At 41.5% G+C, this 20,010-nt stretch overlaps 1 protein-coding gene across 1 annotated transcript; it reads right to left on the minus strand.

Annotated features, from left to right (window-relative positions):
• Positions 1-9,718: 9,718 nt before the first annotated feature.
• On the minus strand, positions 9,719-17,736 carry psmd4b (proteasome 26S subunit ubiquitin receptor, non-ATPase 4b). The gene is made up of 10 exons (XM_039694428.2): positions 17,642-17,736; positions 16,942-17,082; positions 16,723-16,837; positions 14,829-14,915; positions 14,627-14,695; positions 14,312-14,527; positions 14,131-14,239; positions 13,064-13,177; positions 12,892-12,956; positions 9,719-10,362 (listed from the first exon to the last, which is right to left on the minus strand). Exons 1-10 carry the CDS (start codon positions 17,665-17,667, stop codon positions 10,189-10,191), a joined length of 1,116 nt encoding a protein of 371 aa, XP_039550362.1. The 5' UTR covers positions 17,668-17,736; the 3' UTR covers positions 9,719-10,188.
• Between the last annotated feature and the right edge of the window lie 2,274 nt (positions 17,737-20,010).

The following is a 20,010-nucleotide window of genomic DNA, read 5'->3' on the forward strand; positions in this document are numbered from 1 at the left end:
ATTTTTGAGTTTCGATATCTCAGCTCTGGAAGGGGCTAGAGCCTCCATTTTTGCACTCAGGTCTAAGTCTCATGGCCCTCTATCAGAATCCAGAGTTTTGGGAAGATTGGAGAAACTTAATTTTTCGCCCGAAAAAAAAAACGTAAGGTATCACTGTCGGTTTTTTTTTTCGGGCCGAATTTTTGAGTTTTGATATCTCAGCTCTGGAAGGGGCTAGAGCCTCCATTTTTGCACTCAGGTCTAAGTCTCATGGCCCTCTATCAGAATCCAGAGTTTTGGGAAGATTGGAAAAACTTAATTTTTCGCAAGAAAAAAAAAAATACGTAAGGGGTACCACTGTCGTTTTTTTTTTCGGGCCGAATTTTTGAGTTTCGATATCTCAGCTCTGGAAGGGGCTAGAGCCTCCATTTTTGCACTCAGGTCTGAGTCTCATGGCCCTCTATCAGAATCCAGAGTTTTGGGAAGATTGGAGAAACTTAATTTTTCGCCCGAAAAAAAAAAACGTAAGGGGTACCACTGTCGTTTTTTTTCGGGCCGAATTTATGAGTTTCGATATCTCAACTCTGGAAGGGGCTAGAGCCTCCATTTTTGCACTCAGGTCTAAGTCTCATGGCCCTCTATCAGAATCCAGAGTTTTGGGAAGATTGGAGAAACTTATTTTTTTTGCCCGAAAACAAAAAACGTAAGGGGTACCACTGTGGTTTTTTTTTTCGGGCCGAATTTTTGAGTTTCGATATCTCAGCTCTGGAAGGGGCTAGAGCCTCCATTTTTGCACTCAGGTCTAAGTCTCATGGCCCTCTATCAGAATCCAGAGTTTTGGGAAGATTGGAGAAACTTAATTTTTCGCCCAAAAAAAAAACGTAAGGGGTACCACTGTCGGGTTTTTTTCGGGCCGAATTTTTGAGTTTCGATATCTCAGCTCTGGAAGGGGCTAGAGCCTCAATTTTTGCACTCAGGTCTAAGTCTCATGGCCCTCTATCAGAATCCAGAGTTTTGGGAAGATTGGAGAAACTTAATTTTTCGCCCAAAAAAAAAAACGTAAGGGGTACCACTGTCGTTTTTTTTTTTCGGGCCGAATTTTTGAGTTTCGATATCTCAGCTCTGGAAGGGGCTAGAGCCTCCATTTTTGCACTCAGGTCTAAGTCTCATGGCCCTCTATCAGAATCCAGAGTTTTGGGAAGATTGGAGAAACTTATTTTTTTTGCCCGAAAACAAAAAACGTAAGGGGTACCACTGTCGGTTTTTTTTTCGGACCGAATTTTTGAGTTTCGATATCTCAGCTCTGGAAGGGGCTAGAGCCTCCATTTTTGCACTCAGGTCTAAGTCTCATGGCCCTCTATCAGAATCCAGTGTTTGGGGAAGATTGGAGAAACTTAATTTTTCGCCCACAAAAAAAAAAAAACGTAAGGGGTACCACTGTCGGTTTTTTTTCGGACCGAATTTTTGAGTTTCGATATCTCAGCTCTGGAAGGGGCTAGAGCCTCCATTTTTGCACTCAGGTCTAAGTCTCATGGCCCTCTATCAGAATCCAGAGTTTTGGGAAGATTGGAGAAACTTAATTTTTCGCCAAAAAAAAACAAAAAACGTAAGGGGTACCACTGTCGTTTTTTTTTCAGGCAGAATTTTTGAGTTTCGATATCTCAGCTCTGGAAGGGGCTAGAGCCTCCATTTTTGCACTCAGGTCTAAGTCTCATGGCCCTCTATCAGAATCCAGAGTTTTGGGAAGATTGGAGAAACTTAATTTTTCGCCCGAAAAAAAAAACGTAAGGGGTACCACTGTCGTTTTTTTTTCGGGCCGAATTTTTGAGTTTCGATATCTCAGCTCTGGAAGGGGCTAGAGCCTCCATTTTTGCACTCAGGTCTAAGTCTCATGGCCCTCTATCAGAATCCATAGTTTTGGGAAGATTGGAGAAACTTAATTTTTCGCCCCAAAAAAAAAAAACGTAAGGGGTACCACTGTCGTTTTTTTTTCGGGCCGAATTTTTGAGTTTCAATATCTCAGCTCTGGAAGGGGCTAGAGCCTCCATTTTTGCACTCAGGTCTAAGTCTCATGGCCCTCTATCAGAATCCAGAGTTTTGGGAAGATTGGAGAAACTTAATTTTTCGCCCAAAAAAAAAAACGTAAGGGGTACCACTGTCGTTTTTTTTTTTCGGGCCGAACTTTTGAGTTTCGATATCTCAGCTCTGGAAGGGGCTAGAGCCTCCATTTTTGCACTCAGGTCTAAGTCTCATGGCCCTCTATCAGAATCCAGAGTTTTGGGAAGATTGGAGAAACTTAATTTTTCGCCCGAAAAAAAAAAACCGTAAGGGGTACCACTGTCGTTTTTTTTTCGGGCCGAATTTTTGAGTTTCGATATCTCAGCTCTGGAAGGGGCTAGAGCCTCCATTTCTGCACTCAGGTCTAAGTCTCATGGCCCTCTATCAGAATCCAGAGTTTTGGGAAGATTGGAGAAACTTAATTTTTCGCCCGAAAAAAAAAACGTAAGGGGTACCACTGTCGTTTTTTTTTCGGGCCGAATTTTTGAGTTTCGATATCTCAGCTCTGGAAGGGGCTAGAGCCTCCATTTTTGCACTCAGGTCTAAGTCTCATGGCCCTCTATCAGAATCCAGAGTTTTGGGAAGATTGGAGAAACTTAATTTTTCGCCCAAAAAAACCCAAAAAAAAACGTAAGGGGTACCACTGTCGTTTTTTTTTCAGGCCGAATTTTTGAGTTTCGATATCTCAGCTCTGGAAGGGGCTAGAGCCTCCATTTTTGCACTCAGGTCTAAGTCTCATGGCCCTCTATCAGAATCCAGAGTTTTGGGAAGATTGGAGAAACTTAATTTTTCGCCCAAAAAAAAAAAACGTAAGGGGTACCACTGTCGTTTTTTTTTCGGGCCGAATTTTTGAGTTTCGATATCTCAGCTCTGGAAGGGGCTAGAGCCTCAATTTTTGCACTCAGGTCTAAGTCTCATGGCCCTCTATCAGAATCCAGAGTTTTGGGAAGATCGGAGAAACTTAATTTTTCGCCCAAAAAAAAAAACGTAAGGGGTACCACTGTCGTTTTTTTTTTTTCGGGCCGAATTTTTGAGTTTCGATATCTCAGCTCTGGAAGGGGCTAGAGCCTCCATTTTTGCACTCAGGTCTAAGTCTCATGGCCCTCTATCAGAATCCAGAGTTTTGGGAAGATTGGAGAAACTTAATTTTTCGCCCCCCAAAAAAAAAAACGTAAGGGGTACCACTGTCGTTTTTTTTTCGGGCCGAATTTTTGAGTTTCAATATCTCAGCTCTGGAAGGGGCTAGAGCCTCCATTTTTGCACTCAGGTCTAAGTCTCATGGCCCTCTATCAGAATCCAGAGTTTTGGGAAGATTGGAGAAACTTAATTTTTCGCCCAAAAAAAAAAACGTAAGGGGTACCACTGTCGTTTTTTTTTTTCGGGCCGAACTTTTGAGTTTCGATATCTCAGCTCTGGAAGGGGCTAGAGCCTCCATTTTTGCACTCAGGTCTAAGTCTCATGGCCCTCTATCAGAATCCAGAGTTTTGGGAAGATTGGAGAAACTTAATTTTTCGCCCGAAAAAAAAAAACGTAAGGGGTACCACTGTCGTTTTTTTTTTTTCGGACCGAATTTTTGAGTTTCGATATCTCAGCTCTGGAAGGGGCTAGAGCCTCCATTTTTGCACTCAGGTCTAAGTCTCATGGCCCTCTATCAGAATCCAGAGTTTTGGGAAGATTGGAGAAACTTAATTTTTCGCCCGAAAAAAAAACAAAACGTAAGGGGTACCACTGTCTTTTTTTTTTCGGGCCGAATTTTTGAGTTTTGATATCTCAGCTCTGGAAGGGGCTAGAGCCTCCATTTTTGCACTCAGGTCTAAGTCTCATGGCCCTCTATCAGAATCCAGAGTTTTGGGAAGATTGGAGAAACTTAATTTTTCGCAAGAAAAAAAAAATACGTAAGGGGTACCACTGTCGTTTTTTTTTCGGGCCGAATTTTTGAGTTTCGATATCTCAGCTCTGGAAGGGGCTAGAGCCTCCATTTTTGCACTCAGGTCTAAGTCTCATGGCCCTCTATCAGAATCCAGAGTTTTGGGAAGCTTGGAGAAACTTAATTTTTCGCAAGAAAAAAAAAATACGTAAGGGGTACCACTGTCGTTTTTTTTTTCGGGCCGAATTTTTGAGTTTCGATATCTCAGCTCTGGAAGGGGTAGAGCCTCCATTTTTGCACTCAGGTCTAAGTCTCATGGCCCTCTATCAGAATCCAGAGTTTTGGGAAGATTGGAGAAACTTAATTTTTCGCAAGAAAAAAAAATACGTAAGGGGTACCACTGTCGTTTTTTTTTCGGGCCGAATTTTTGAGTTTCGATATCTCAGCTCTGGAAGGGGCTAGAGCCTCCATTTTTGCACTCAGGTCTAAGTCTCATGGCCCTCTATCAGAATCCAGAGTTTTGGGAAGATTGGAGAAACTTAATTTTTCGCCCGAAAAAAAAAAAACGTAAGGTACCACTGTCGTTTTTTTTTTCGGGCCGAATTTTTGAGTTTTGATATCTCAGCTCTGGAAGGGGCTAGAGCCTCCATTTTTGCACTCAGGTCTAAGTCTCATGGCCCTCTATCAGAATCCAGAGTGTTGGGAAGATTGGAGAAACTTAATTTTTTACCCAAAAAAAAAAACGTAAGGGGTACCACTGTCGTTTTTTTTTTTCGGGCCGAATTTTTGAGTTTCGATATCTCAGCTCTGGAAGGGGCTAGAGCCTCAATTTTTGCACTCAGGTCTAAGTCTCATGGCCCTCTATCAGAATCCAGAGTTTTGGGAAGATTGGAGAAACTTAATTTTTCGCCCGAAAAAAAAAAACGTAAGGGGTAACACTGTCGTTTTTTTTTTCGGGCCGAATTTTTGAGTTTCGATATCTCAGCTCTGGAAGGGGCTAGAGTCTCCATTTTTGCACTCAGGTCTAAATCTCATGGCCCTCTATCAGAATACAGAGTTTTGAGAAGATTGGAGAAACGTCTCAGTTACGTATGTAACCCTCGTTCCCTGAGTAGGGAACGGAGACGTTACGTCAGAAGTGACGGAGACGTTACGTCAGAAGTGACGGAGATTGGGGGATTTCGCATAGAAAGCCAATCCTCTTCGAGTATTTAAACACGAGCCAATGGCATGCAATGCCTTGGGGCTGCGGAAATTTGCATAGCGTACTCCGCCCTACTCCGTGAGTATAAAAGGAGGAAGTGAACGCAACCGCAGTATGTCTTCGCTGAGGAGCCAAGACTGAACTCGGCATCTACCCAGCGATACAGCAGAAGTGGCAGGGAGACGTAACGTCTCCGTTCCCTACTCAGGGAACGAGGGTTACATACGTAACCGAGACGTTCCCTTTCGTAGTCACTTCGAGTTACGTCAGAAGTGACGGAGATTGGGGGTCTGTGCCATCACGCCAACTTCAGGCTGTCTTCCAGTGCCCTGCGAAAGTCTGAACCCCCGAGCCTTACCTGTTTTCCTTTGGGGATCCGACTTAGACACAGGATTACCAAGGTACACTGGGAAACATATCCCGAAGGGGACATGCTACCAGCTGCCTACCGAAGGGAGGACTTACGAATACACATATGGCCACATAGGAACACATATGGAATCACTGGAGCACCAACCGCAGGTGGCTACTAATTTCAGCTCCAGGGGTGGCAGATGGCTTGCCAAGGGAAGACACATGCTCAGAGAGGCTTACAGTGGATAATACACATGAGACGGTTACCATGGGGGAACCGTACGCATGGAGGCACCTAGCCAGCATCCAGAGCCACAGCAGTGGTGCCCGCATCGTCGGTGCTGGAGGACTCAAGGCTTCAATGGAAGAACTGAGGAAATATCGCACTTATCCAGTCCGGGGAGTGGAGTGGCGAGCAAGCGAAGACACCTGAGCGGATCCAGAACTGGCCGAAACGAGAACGTGAGAGGATACCGGCTCAATCCGCAGATTATAGAATCTGGCGAAGGTGTTGGGTGTCGCCCAGCCTGCAGCTCTGCAGATGTCTGTTAGCGAGGCGCCGTGCGCTAAAGCCCAAGAGGAGGCCACACTCCGAGTGGAATGGGCCGTCACACCAAGGGGGCACGGAAGGCCTTGCTGCTGGTAAGACAAAGCAATGGCATCCACAATCCAGTGGGACAGCCGTTGCTTTGAGAGAGCCCTTCCCTTCTGGCTCCCTCCATGACAGACAAAGAGCTGGTCTGAGGTCCTGAAACACTGCGTTCTGTCGACATAGGTGCGGAGAGCACGTACCGGACAGAGCAGTGCCAAGGCTGGGTCTGCCTCCTCCGGGGGCAGCGCTTGCAGGTTCACCACCTGGTCCCGGAAGGGAGTGGTGGGAACCTTGGGCACATATCCAGGCCGGGGTCTCAGGATCACGTGAGAGTAAGCCGGCCCGAACTCCAGGCACGCTTCGTCAACGGAGAATGCGTGCAGGTCCCCCACCCTCTTGATGGAGGCCAATGCAACCAGGAGTGCTGTCTTCATGGACAGAAACTTTAACTCTACTGATTGCAAAGGCTCAAAGGGATGCCTCTGCAGAGCACTTAAAACTACTGAGAGGTCCCAAGAGGGTACGAGGGGAGGACGAGGCGGATGCAGCCTCCTCGCTTCCCTCAGGAACCTGATGACCAGGTCGTGCTTCCCTAAGGACTTACCTTCCACTGCTTCATGAGAAGCGGCAATGGCCGCGACGTAAACTTTAAGGGTGGAGGGCGACAGCCTGCGCTCCAACCCCTCTTGCAGGAAGGAAAGCACGACACTGACCGGACATCTCCGGGGGTCTTCTCCGCGAGAAGAGCACCAGCTGACGAAGAGGTTCCACTTCAACGCATAAAGGTGTCTCGTGGACGACGCTCTTGCGGAAGTGATGGTTGCCGCCACCACAGGTGGCAGCGAACTCAACCCTTCCTCGTCCCGTCCAGGAGCCACACGTGCAGCCTCCAAAGATCGGGACGAGGGTGCCATAGAGTGCCCCGTCTCTGAGAGAGTAGGTCTTGTCTCAGAGGAATAGGCCAAGGAGGTGCTGTCGCGAGGAGCATGAGATCGGAGAACCACGTCTTGGTGGGCCAGTAGGGGGCTACCAGCAAGACCTGCTCCTCGTCCTCCTTGATCTTGCACAACACCCGTGCAAGGAGGCTCACTGGGGGAAACGCATACTTGCGTGGGCCCCGTGGCCAGCTGTGCGCCAGCGCATCCGAACCGAGAGTGCCCCAGGTCAGAGAATAAAACTGGGCGCAGTGGGCTGAGTCCCGAGAGGCGAACAGATCTATCTGTGCCTCCCCGAACTCTTTCCAGATCAGCTGGACCGACTGGGGATGGAGTCGCCATTCGCCGGAGATGGGACGGACCCGAGACAGCTCGTCGGCTGCCCAGTTCCGGTCTCCAGGAATGTAAACTGCACGAAGGGACCTCAGGTGCTTCTGACTCCATATCAAGAGGTGGCGGGCGAGCTGCGACAACTGGCGCGAGTGTAGACCCCCCTGGTGGTTGATGTACGCTACAGCCGTAGTGTTGTCTGAGCGGACAAGCACATGCTGGCCCTTGAGCAACGCTCTGAAGCGGTGCAGGGCGAGCCGTACTGCCAGCAGCTCGAGGCAATTGATGTGCATGAGGCGCTGGGCTCCTGTCCAGGAACCGGCGGCTGCATGCCCATTGCACATGGCACCCCAACCCGTGGTAGATGCATCCGTGGAGACGACGAGATGTCTGGAAACTCGCTGAATAGGGACGCCGGTCCGTAAAAAGCTGAGGTTCGACCACGGGAAGAAGGTTCGCCGGCATGCCGGAGTCACTGGGACTCGGAGCGAGCCGCGATGCCATGCCCACCTCGGGACTCGATCGCGAAGCCACAGCTGAAGCGGTCTCATATGAAGCAAGCCGAGCGGCGTTGCCGCGGCCGCGGATGCCATATGCCCCAGGAGCCTCTGAAATAGTTTCAGTGGAACCGCACTCTTGCCCTCGAACTGTCGAAGACAAGTCAGCAGTGAGTGCGCGCGCTCGTTCGTGAGCTGCGCGGACATGGCGACCGAGTCTATCTCCATGCCGAGAAAAGAGATCCTCTGCACGGGGCAAAGTTTGCTCTTTTCCCGGTTGACCCGAAGGCCCAAACGGGCTAGGTGCCGGAGCACCAAGTCTCTGTGTTCGCAAAGCTGAGCTCGAGAGTGTGCTAGTATCAGCCAGTCGTCGAGATAATTCAGGATGCGAACCCCGTGTTCGCGAAGGGGAACAAGGGCTGCCTCGACGATCTTCGTGAAGACGCGAGGGGACAGAGCTAACCCGAATGGGAGAACGGCGTACTGATATGCCTGGCCCTCGAAGGCAAACCGAAGAAACGGTCTGTGTCGAGGTAAGATGGACACATGGAAGTACGCGTCCTTCAGGTCGATCGCTGCAAACCAATCCTGATACCGAACACATTCGAAAATGCGTTTGGCCGTGAGCATTTTGAACGGTAGTCGATGGACTCCCGAGGACTCAAGCCCGCCTAGTGATGCTGTGATAGACATCACATCATCATCTGGAGCGCTGCTCGAAGCAGCCGGTGCCGCCGAAGAGACAACCGACCGAGTCGCGCTAGCGCTCGCTGGCTCACGCACTGAGGCGGGAGGTGTGGCCCGAGGAATCGTCGGGGCTTTATCCCACACCGTCACCGTTAGATCGCCGGGTCCCCGGGTCGACGGGCCCCCTTCCGTGAAGGAAGCCGATCGAGTAGGGGGGACCGGGGCTCTCACTCTAGTGAGTTCATTGAGCCTCGACCTCAGTGTGGAGATGGTCATGCTCCCACAGAAGGAACATGAGTCATCCACGAACGCTGCTGCTGCATGCTGAATGCCCAGGCATACAAAGCAGCGTTCGTGACCATCAGATGATGACAGAAATCTACCACATCCAGAAGGGCACGGGCGAACCATCTTTAAAAAGACGTGCCGCGTGCAGCTCTTTCACTTTCACTTTTATGAGAAAGGAGAAATTCACTCTTTCAGCGCTGAAGCTACCAGGGAGAAGTGCAAAGTCTGGCAGACCACTGCTCAGATCGCAGGCAATGCAAAATCTCGCTGGGTACCGCCGTCACACCAACACTGAAGAGGACGCTCGTTCTCGAAGAGTCTTGAATCAGCTTTTAGGAGTGAAGAGGTTCTCTTGGCTCCGAAGCGAAAACATACTGCGGTTGCGTTCACTTCCTCCTTTTATACTCACGGAGTAGGGCGGAGTACGCTATGCAAATTTCCGCAGCCCCAAGGCATTGCATGCCATTGGCTCGTGTTTAAATACTCGAAGAGGATTGGCTTTCTATGCGAAATCCCCCAATCTCCGTCACTTCTGACGTAACTCGAAGTGACTACGAAAGGGAACTTAATTTTACTCATCTGTGAAACAAGGGGACAGTCAAACATCAGGCAAATATTCTGACATCACCCCTGCATCCATGCACTTAGTCCAATCTGGGCTTTATGAGGCAGCGGTTAACTAATTATTTAATAAAAATGCTGCATAACATATTATATAGCACAATGATCCCATTAGTAGATGAAATGCAGACTCGAAAAGTTCAAAAGTAATTTGTCAGTCTCTATTTGGCCAAGTTAGTCAACAAAGTGTTCAGTTGTGAATCACATGCAACTGAACCTAAATCAAAGAATTATGATATTTTTTGCCTATTTTCACAGAAAAACAACTTCAGTGGTTTACACCTTCAAAAAAAAGATCACAACTACTATCTTTAGATTCCCTTGACCATAACAAAGCCCTTTATTTAAAAAAGAACTGAAAATAGTGATACAAAATTGACAAAGAAACCATTACAAGAAGTCATCCAAAAACCACAAGAGAAATTATAGTTAGGTGGCATAACATACGTAACCTATCTAGCAAATAAACACTGAAGTGAGCACTACTATTTGAAGTAGTGGGTCAACATTTTTCTGCTCCACTAAATATGTCAGATGTTACTTAAAAGGAAAAAATGAAGATGATCATTCACCATTACACGTAAGAAGTGTTTCATGGATATTCTTTTCTGTCAATAAACTTTGTTGTTAGTCTGTTCTGTTGTTCCTCCATCAAACAAATGTTAGGAAAACTCTTATTAAATCATTATTCTTGCTGTTTTAAATCAGTGATATGCATTGTGTTCATCTCTATCCATCATCCAGTTGGAAATGGCCTTGTCCTCTGGACCGTTTCTCTATTTCTTCTCATCCTCTTTCTTGCCCTCGGGTGGTTTAGTTCTGTTCTGGGACGCCAGAGAGCCCATGGCATTACGGATGGCTTCATTGTTGGGGTCGACTCCGGGAAGGTTCTCCAGCACACTCTGCAGAAAGTCTGGATCCTGCATCACATCGTAATCCTCCTCATCCTCCTACAGAACACAAAGAGTTTCAGTTGGACACTTTCATGACATTGTGCCAGGTTGTATATGATTATGCATTTACCATGTGACAAATTTAAGGCAGTACCTAATTAATATGTAATTACTTTAATTATCCTATGCACATGGTATAGATTATCTGCTTCCTCAGACACATAACAGTTCCATCTCAAATTTAAGTTTAGCTTCAGGTTCTCTTGGCAGAACTGGCATAAACCTAAATCTTCCTTTGACTTCTGTTGTCAGTGATATCATTGTAACATCTGCATACTGAATTACTGTCTTTTTTGCATATTTTTAATCTAGATTGCAACAGTGCCCGCTAACTTGTTCAATGGCCTTTGTTCCAAAGGTATTTTCCGCATTCTTTTTTTTTATAGGGACTTTAATAGTCTTTGTTTAAGAGTTAGCCATGAACCAAACCAACCAAACAATTAAATGTCGTATGGCTAATATTAATCCTCAGGTGCTCTTCGGTCATTTCTGACCGAAAAATTTTCTGTTTTGAATTTTTAAAAATCACAGCTTCATCGGAATGTTATGAAACTTGGTGACTTTTATGGCATTATGTATGTGAATACAAAAAAAAATTGAGGTCATGATCCAAGCATGCAAAAATGACCCCCATAGGAAATGAATGGGAAATTGACAAACACAAAAATTCACAAATTTGTATTTATTTATTTTTAAACATTTTTTAATAAGAAATAGTTTTTGAGATTGTTTCAACTATATATTCAAATCTACCAAAAAAAAAGAATTCACATGCTTCTCCATAGAGAGCTGTACATGCCATCTAGTGGTTACACCATGATTCTACGATTTTCTCTATACTGTAACCAGATGGTGCTAATTTTCTTCAAAAAATATTTTTTTTTTCTGAAGGCCTAGACTATGTTAACCACTTAACTGTCACCGTCCCACAGGTGGGACGTTTGCCACTATATTTTTAAAACAATAATATCTTAGTAAATACCTTAAATAATATTGACAAACTATATATCATTTGAAAGCTTACAATCTCTAGTTTCCATATTTGGTGACTGATTTTCAAAATATATTACAGAGGAGCCATAATTTATCAATATAAAACAATAATATTTTCATACTTATAAGGCGTGTTCAGACCTTTATTTTAAAATAGCAGTAAACATGAAAAATCATGAAAAAATGGTAGATACCTCACTTTTTTTTATGCCAAAAGTTCAAAAGATAGAATCCATTCAATTATTTTGGGAAAAAAAGTTCTGAAAAGTTTGAAATATCAAGAAAAAAATAATAAATTCACCATTTGTGACGTGGCAGCTAGCTATGACTTACATGCGTGTTCTTTGTATGTGTTTCTTAGAGGTTCAATTCATATCAAAATCTGCCAAACTTCCCATGCTACTTCTGAATAGGATCTCTACTTCAGAAATTGTATGAAAATTGTGAAAATAATGGTTCATATCACTCAAAACACGAATGGAAATGCAGACGCCCTTATATGGGCAGTAATGGAGTCTGATTGTGCCCTAGTGAAAAAGTTTGGTACTGCGCTCAAACAAAATCTTACTGAAAGCTCATTTTTTGAGATATCAACCTAAAATTTGAAACACAACTTGTTCAGATTTTTGGCTTTGATTTTTCTGCAGTTTTAGAGTAGCCCAGGTTTTGAAAATATATATTTTATGTAAAATATGAATAATTAATATATTTCCATTGTACATTTCCATAAACTCAAACCTCTATAACTTTTTTTCTGTTTCACTTTCTTAATTTATTTCACTTCTACAAAAATCTGCCAGATGTCTTCTTTAAAACAAGACCAATCATATGTCTATATTCCAAAGCATTCTTGAATTACAACCATTTAAGTTCGAAATGTGCATTTTCATGTCTATTCAAAAAAGGGGGGGTGACAGTTAACAGGTTAAACTAAAATACTGCATTAATATTTTTTTGAAAAAAATTATATATATACAGAAAAATATATATATTTTTCCATGGCAATAATAGACCATAAATATTGCATAAATATTAATAAATTCAATCAAATTCTCTCAAAATACTAAATTACAAGGAATAAATATTATAGAAGAAAAATAAATTGCATTGGTTTTACTGGGATGGAGGAAATGTAATTTTTAGGTGTCCGGTCACTTTTGACCGGGAAGATAACAAGTGTGACTCCGAAACGAAGAGCACCTGGGTTAAACAAGGATTTGATCATGCCGTAGCCAACAACTAATAATAATAATTATTAGTTGTGACAATACTCTGTACGAAATAATAAATTGATCGATAGCTGCAGTCCTAATATATGGCGTTGCATTCTACTCACAAATCTAATAACATGTATTATTTCCGTGATTCTGTTTTGTGTGGTTTTGACTCGCTTTATCACATTTAGCAATGGCTTTTGAATGATGGGAATGAAAAAATTGCAGCTGCTTTTGACTGTGTTCGATCTAATCTAATTCTCATCTCATCTCTGTAAGAAAGCAGATCTGGTTGGAGGAAAAGAGCTGTGAAACGCACCTTAGGAGCTTCACTGTCGGCAGCTGCACTTGTTTCCACATCCATGGCCTCTGAACAGCCAAACTCTGTGCACAAAGACAAACGTATGGTTGTATAAAACAAATCATATAAAAGGAGGGTGGTGACTAAGAACACCAAAAACAAGAAATTATGAAGAGTAATCCTGCCTGACCTCCTCCTTGCATGGACATCTGTAGGGCGTATGCAATCTGTTCATCCTCCGTCATGCGGCTGAAATCGGGCAGAGCAGGAGCCGTCGACATCTTCAGCAGGGCATTTTCAGACTCTAACACACACACAGAAGACATCAGGTCACATTAAACACTGACTTCTCATAAAACAATCTTATACGGTTAAAATACATACGTTTTCACTCGTCAATTTAGAGCATAGAGAATCTGTCCTTATACACAACTCAACAAATACAGTGGTGTGAATATGTTTTGGCACCCATGCTAAAGTTGCCTAAAAAGAGGAATAAAAAAATCATCTTTTGGATATTGATCTTAATGCCTAAATTAGAAAAATGAGGAAAACTCCAACCTTTAAGGACACCAATTTTCTTTGTGAATGAATAATGTATCATAAATAAATAAATGTTTACCAAAAATGTTGACCAAAAGACCAAAAACGTAACTTCTTTAGACCAAAAACTTAATTGACGACGTCAGAAGCCTTGCTTCGGCCTGATTGGTTCAGGTTGCGGTTTGAATATTGCCGCGACATTACAGATATATAAACCTAAGGTTTAAAACCAGCCACTTTCCAATTTTAGAATAATTTTATTGCCCCTCCTGCCTATCATGACCAAATAATTCATTTACACACATTTGATAGCCCCATTCATTTCAAGCCAAAACGTTTATAACAGTTATGTTATACAATCATTATATACCACCAGAAAGTACACATTATATTCATATACATAGATTATTCTGTGTTATTTCTAAGCCTTAACTGGTGCAAAATACAGTGCATCACAGATCACATCAGGTCATATGTAACGGATCTGCTAGTTTTAAATTGTATTGTGAGCAAATGGAGCCTTGAGAAATTAACCTTTTTGTTAACCACTTTGCTGAAAAGCACAAGCATTAAAACATTTTCTTCCCATCCCTAGATTTTTTTCTATCACCATGTCCTTTTAGGGGCTCCACTTAAACCAAAAACCCACAGCTACATGCGTCCACAAACCCCATGTGGTCCAATCCTCATTTAAAATGTCCCTCCTTCTCTCACCATCTGCAGTGGGTGATGAGACTCCGACCTCCGCAGCTGAAGCCACTGTTACCCTGCGAGCTTCCTCCTCCTGCCTCTGTCTCTGCTCCTCCATCGACACACGCAGAGCCTGGAATAGAGACACAAACAGTTATAATCTGGAGCATTTCTAGCAGAGAAGTTTGTCCTGTGTGCTACTAACCAGAGCGAGCTCAGGGTCTGCGCTGGGGTCCACTCCAAACTCAAAGTCACTGGTACCCAGGCCAATGATGGTGCCACCCTCACCAGCCATGATAGGAGAGGACAGAAGAGCATCTGCCAGGCTCGGGCCCGGAGGCACCGTTACCAGGTGAGAGCCTACACCCTCCTTTCCATTTAGGGTGTTTACAAACACGGTCAGCTTATCCGTGTTGACCTCCTAAAAGACAAAAAAAAAAAACTAAAGTAAATGACATGGCAAAAGAAGAAATTTCTGGAGGACTGTGGTAAAGAACATTTCCTCAGAATAAACGTGTACCTCTTCTCCAAAGTTAACAATGTCAACGCTGACTTTTTCCTTCTTTAAACGTTTTGCCATTTTCACCAACTGAGAGAGAGACAGGTCGAGAAGGTCGAATGAGAAGGTCACTGACACATTATATTGGCCTTTTTTCAATTCAAAATCATAGGGGAATGTTTATATCCAAGATGTATGAAGAAGAAAAAACACATTTTCTCACATCTTTCTCCTGGTCCTCCACAGGGCTTCCCACAAAAGCAATGATCCTCATCTTATGGTTCTTTCCCTGTCTGTGTTTTAATGCCAGCTGTGAAACAGTGAAGAGCAGAGAGAGAAATATAAGCGTACAGACAGAGGACATTAAGAAAAAGTTATATAAAAAAAATAAAATAAAAAAAAGTATAAGCATATAAGTATATACACATACATACATGTATATATATATATATATATATATATATATATATATATACACGTATATATAAATAAATAATAGAGCCGGACCGATATTATCGGCCGATATTAGGCATTTTCCAAAATATCGGTATCGGCAGTTTTTAAAATAAAATAAAAACGGACGAAAGATGTTTCAATGTTCTCTCCTTGGCCTGTTATATTGACAATGTATGTTTTACAATTTGCAGTATGATGTTATCTATTGCTAAATTATGGCTCATCATAGACTAGCTAACCACAAAGCAAGCTAATGCCACTATCATCAGTGGAAGACCGCTAACGTTAACATTAATGAGCTTGGAAACCACAATGAACTTTTTCTGCCTAAATAAAGTAATGATTACTGTATTTATAACTAGCAGATCTCTAGTTACAGTCCCTACATTGTAAAATGCAAGTTATACTTGCGAGGAGTGAACATTTAGACATAGAGAAAAAGTATCAAACGTATCTTGTGCAGAAAAGTTAGCTTTTCTTTTACACGTGTGTGAAATCCAACAATATTTAACAAAAAATAATATCTGCCGATATATCGGAATATCAGATTTTAAAACCCCAAAATATTTGTATCGGTATCCGCCTTCAAAATCCTTTATCGGTCGGGCTCTAATATATAATCTTTTGAAATTAGAAACATTAACTTCACATTTCTGTAACCTTCTGAGGTTTGATATTGTTACTCATTTCACATGCAAATGGTTCATATGAAACTAAAAAGGATGTTCATACAAATTTGAAAGTTACACTAGCAAAAATCAAACAATTTCATTCTAAGGATCAGAAAAAAGTAAATTATGTCAAAGTAAAGTAAATTATGACCATTTTTGGTGCAAGAATTCATGGTTACAATTGTGGATCTAACTGTACGTTCACACCGCTGCCGACTCGAGCGTCAAAGAAGCTCTAGCCGCCCTGTCAAGGACCCTTGTCAAAAAGTACGGGGAAGCTTGACGCTTTGGACACTTTCAACGCTCTGACGACAGAGAATAAAAGTGTCACAACATGAAATGTAATAAACAGAAAAAAAACAAGCAATTCATTGAAGAAAACTTTTATAATGACAGCATTTTTATAACTGTTTTGGTTACATTTGGTCGGTAAAAATAATAGTTAGCTATTATTATTTGCAGTCAAATTGGTGTCACCGTGAGCAAATGAATTGCATTCCCGCTTTTAAACGAGCGTTCGCAAATATTTTAAATAAGCAGACAATGTCATGTCATAATTGATACGAAACCAGTAGGAAACCCAGCAACGGCGATTATTAGCTTCTCTTCCATTTTCTCGGAACTAATGTTTTGGTAGGAACGAAAGTTTACATTGTATGTTTCTCCGGAATCAGCCAGCGCGAATGACGTCTACATTCCGATTGGTTGCTGGCGTTTTACCGCTGCTTGTTGCTGAACCGCGTCACAGCTCATTACCATAAAGTTCTTTCAACTTTCTGGTTGACGCTCAAAATGCGACACTGATGGATTTGATGCTCCTTGCAGCTGAGAAACGCCAGCGTCCATTTAAAATGAATGACTTCCGCTTTGGAAGCTCAAGTCAGCGGCGGTGTGAACGTACGGTTAGTGGCAAAATAAAAAGAAACATTTATACAAAATAAATTCTAAAAATAAATCAAATTGAAATGTGATGCGATCCGACCCACTCACATGTGCTACTCTGATGCCTGTACAGAAGCAGATGACTCCTATGGGCTGAACGGCATGAAGCTTCGACAGGATCCGGCCCGTGTCAGGGGTCAGTGTGGTCAGGACCTCACAGTTACTGAAACACACACAGTGGATCTCTTCTATAGATTCTCTCATACACAATAAAATTATATTTGTTAGTAAAATAAATAAAGTATAAAAAAGTATATGCCATCCTACTTGGCCATAGTGATGAGCCCCACGTTGTTTTCTGGGTTACTCCGAGTTTTTGAATGACAGATGATGTTGACAGCGTCTTGCTGGGCCTGAAGTCTGGTAGGTAAGAAGTCTCCATTGCGCATATATTCACTGTTGTCCACACTAGAAATAATAAACACACACACACACACACATATATAGAAATATATATATATATATATATATATATATATATATATATATATCCAGTCAACATACGAAGCATAATTCTGCACATACGCGTAGTTTTATTTAATATTTAAATATGGAATATTGTTAATTAAAAAGGCTGAGGACGCCATCCAGACTAGAGTTTATTATGCTAGCAAATTGAAAGTAAAAATAAGGATTTTAAAACCAACGTTAGTTACAAGAATTTAAAACCAACAAACCAATTTTCAAAACGAATTAATTTAAGGACAACTCAGACAACCTTGCAATCGCATCTATGAGCTTTCTAAGGTTTTTCCCTCATAACATCATGTCAACACAGAGAAGCTGTTTAACAAGCTGAGGTTCCATCATGACTAAGGAAAACCGCACATCTGTCATTCTGTTCAACACAACCGCTCTCTCAACTCCAATTCACAACACTTCACTGCACAATTGCGTAATATTTCAAACACATCACGTTTATCAAACTACATCTGATGTTTGAAGAATATAAAGTAATTTTTCTTACCAGACCATAGTACTTTCAAGCACCATCTTGAAAACGTTATGTCGCTCTACGTGACGTAAGCACGTAAATGTACCCTTGTTGGTTAAAGTAGCGCTGATGGGAATCATGGGAAATGTAGTTCAACTGACACCAACTACTTTTCATAAAAAAAATATGTATTAGTTTCTCAAATAGGTTTTCATTTCAATTGCAAATGCAGCGTGTGCTGAGTGCTGACTAGAATTCATTGTAATTTTGGTAACATTTATAAACACATTCGTTAACTGCATTATTATCAATTAACAAAAAATAAAATAAAACATTATTAATCTTAATTTCAACATTTATTAATAAGTTAAAATGAACTTGAGCTAATATGCTATATTTTTATACAACTTTATTGTTAGTTAAGTAACATTAAAGATAAATACTGCAACAAATAGCCTATATTCCTAATTGTTAGTCCTAATTCCTAATATGTTAGTTAATGCATTGGTTTATGCTGTTTTGGTGATCAAAAAACATTTCTTACTATCATCAGGGCATTTTCAGACTCATCACAGAAGACATCAGGTCACATTAAACTGACTTAAAAAAAACAGTATTACAGTACTAAAATAGTAATAATAGTAATGGAATATTATTACAATTTAAAATACCTGTTTTCCATTTTAATATACATTTTAAAATATAATTTATTACTGATGGTAAAGCTAAATTTTCAGCACCACAACTCCAGTCATCAGTGGAGTTTTATACAACTTTATTGTTAGTTAACTAACGTTAAAGATAAATACTGTAACAAATATATTCCTCATTGTTAATGTTAGTTAATGCATTGGTTTGGGATAAAAAAAAATTTTTTTTTTAAAAAACCACAGCAATGGGTTGGAAAATATTTTATTCTTTTTAAATCAGAAATACAATGTGAAAAAACAGAATCACCACATCACTGAAAGATGGTAGGAGAAACAGGCTGCAAACACCACACAAGAAAAAGGCATTTCCGTGACTTGCTTATATACATATTATATACACGTTTTATAAAGGCCAGGTAAAAATATAGTCCTCAAAGCACTTACGGTTGCCAGTGTTGTTCCTGACACCGCCAGACATTCACAAGTAGGAAAGCCGAGGAAGAGCTTTCACAGATTTAGAATGAATAGGAATATTTACCTTGGACACAAACACATAAAATACAAAAATGGTTTATATTGTCAAGAACTTCCCGCAGACCCAAAATAAAATACATACTAAAGATTATGTAATACATACAATCATCTACGGTACATAAGAGAATTCAAATTACATACAAGGTCAAAAGAAAAACAAGACATTTCTTAATAAATACAATCACTGAAATACATTGGCGGAAATGTTCATATTGCAGTAGGTTGGTCGGTCTATTTAGTGTCAGAGTTGCCAGCATGTAATTTGATGTGTCTCTTGTGCAAATATCTGTTTCACTGTATTAATACAAAGACTGGACAAAGCCCTACATAAACCAAAGCGTAAAGTATATCGGTCTCTGTTTGCCCGCACACATGCGTTTACGGTCTTTCTTTCATTCGCATTACGCATTGTCAGGTCAAAAGTTAATTCATTTAAGTCATGATGTTTTACTGTGGTTTCTAGCCTGTAAGAATAGATTAGTATTAAGTGTTGGTCAGAGAAAGGCAGTTATTTTTCCATCTTGAGACCATAAACACAAATGAATAAATAACAGAAACATAATTGAAAGAGGCCTGAATTGTGAAGATCCCAGAAAACTACACAAGCCAACTGTGAGATTAAGCCACTGAGAACTGATCCAAGACCAGTTTATGGTTTATGAAATTCAGAACCTCAAAACTATAAAAGAAGATGCATCATACAGAGCAGATGAAATGAATACAAACATTGTGTGCAATATTAGTTTTTAGAAAAGTAACTTCATTATATAGACCCGACATCCTTCAAGAGAGGCGATAAAAATGTATTATAAAATGTAAAAATGTTAATCAGGGCATTGTTAATCTTATTCTATTTACTGTAGGACTCGAATTAAATGTGAATCTAGGTAACTTCTGGCACTCACAAATAATCCATAAAGTTTAGAAACACTGTAAAAACCTTGTGTGACCAAAACCAGTAAAATATTTTTCATATCAGTGCCAAAGCAAATCCTGAAATGTGGACTTTGAGAGGACAACTGTGAGTTTAGCTCAAGCTTTCTAGTGATATTAGCTTGTCGTGGGGTTGATTGTTTTCCTAGATAAAACGGTATTGTGAAGCATTAAGGTGCATTATCAAATGTTCAATAGACATTGAAATGATTCAAACCAAAAGACAGAAAAAGACCCAAACCAAACTCCTGTGCACAATTATACATTCTCATAATATAAAATACA

This window comes from Pimephales promelas, chromosome 12 (genome assembly GCF_988280905.1).
Source record: "Pimephales promelas chromosome 12, fPimPro1.hap1.1, whole genome shotgun sequence".
In the NCBI taxonomy this organism is placed as follows: Eukaryota; Metazoa; Chordata; class Actinopteri; order Cypriniformes; family Leuciscidae; genus Pimephales; species Pimephales promelas.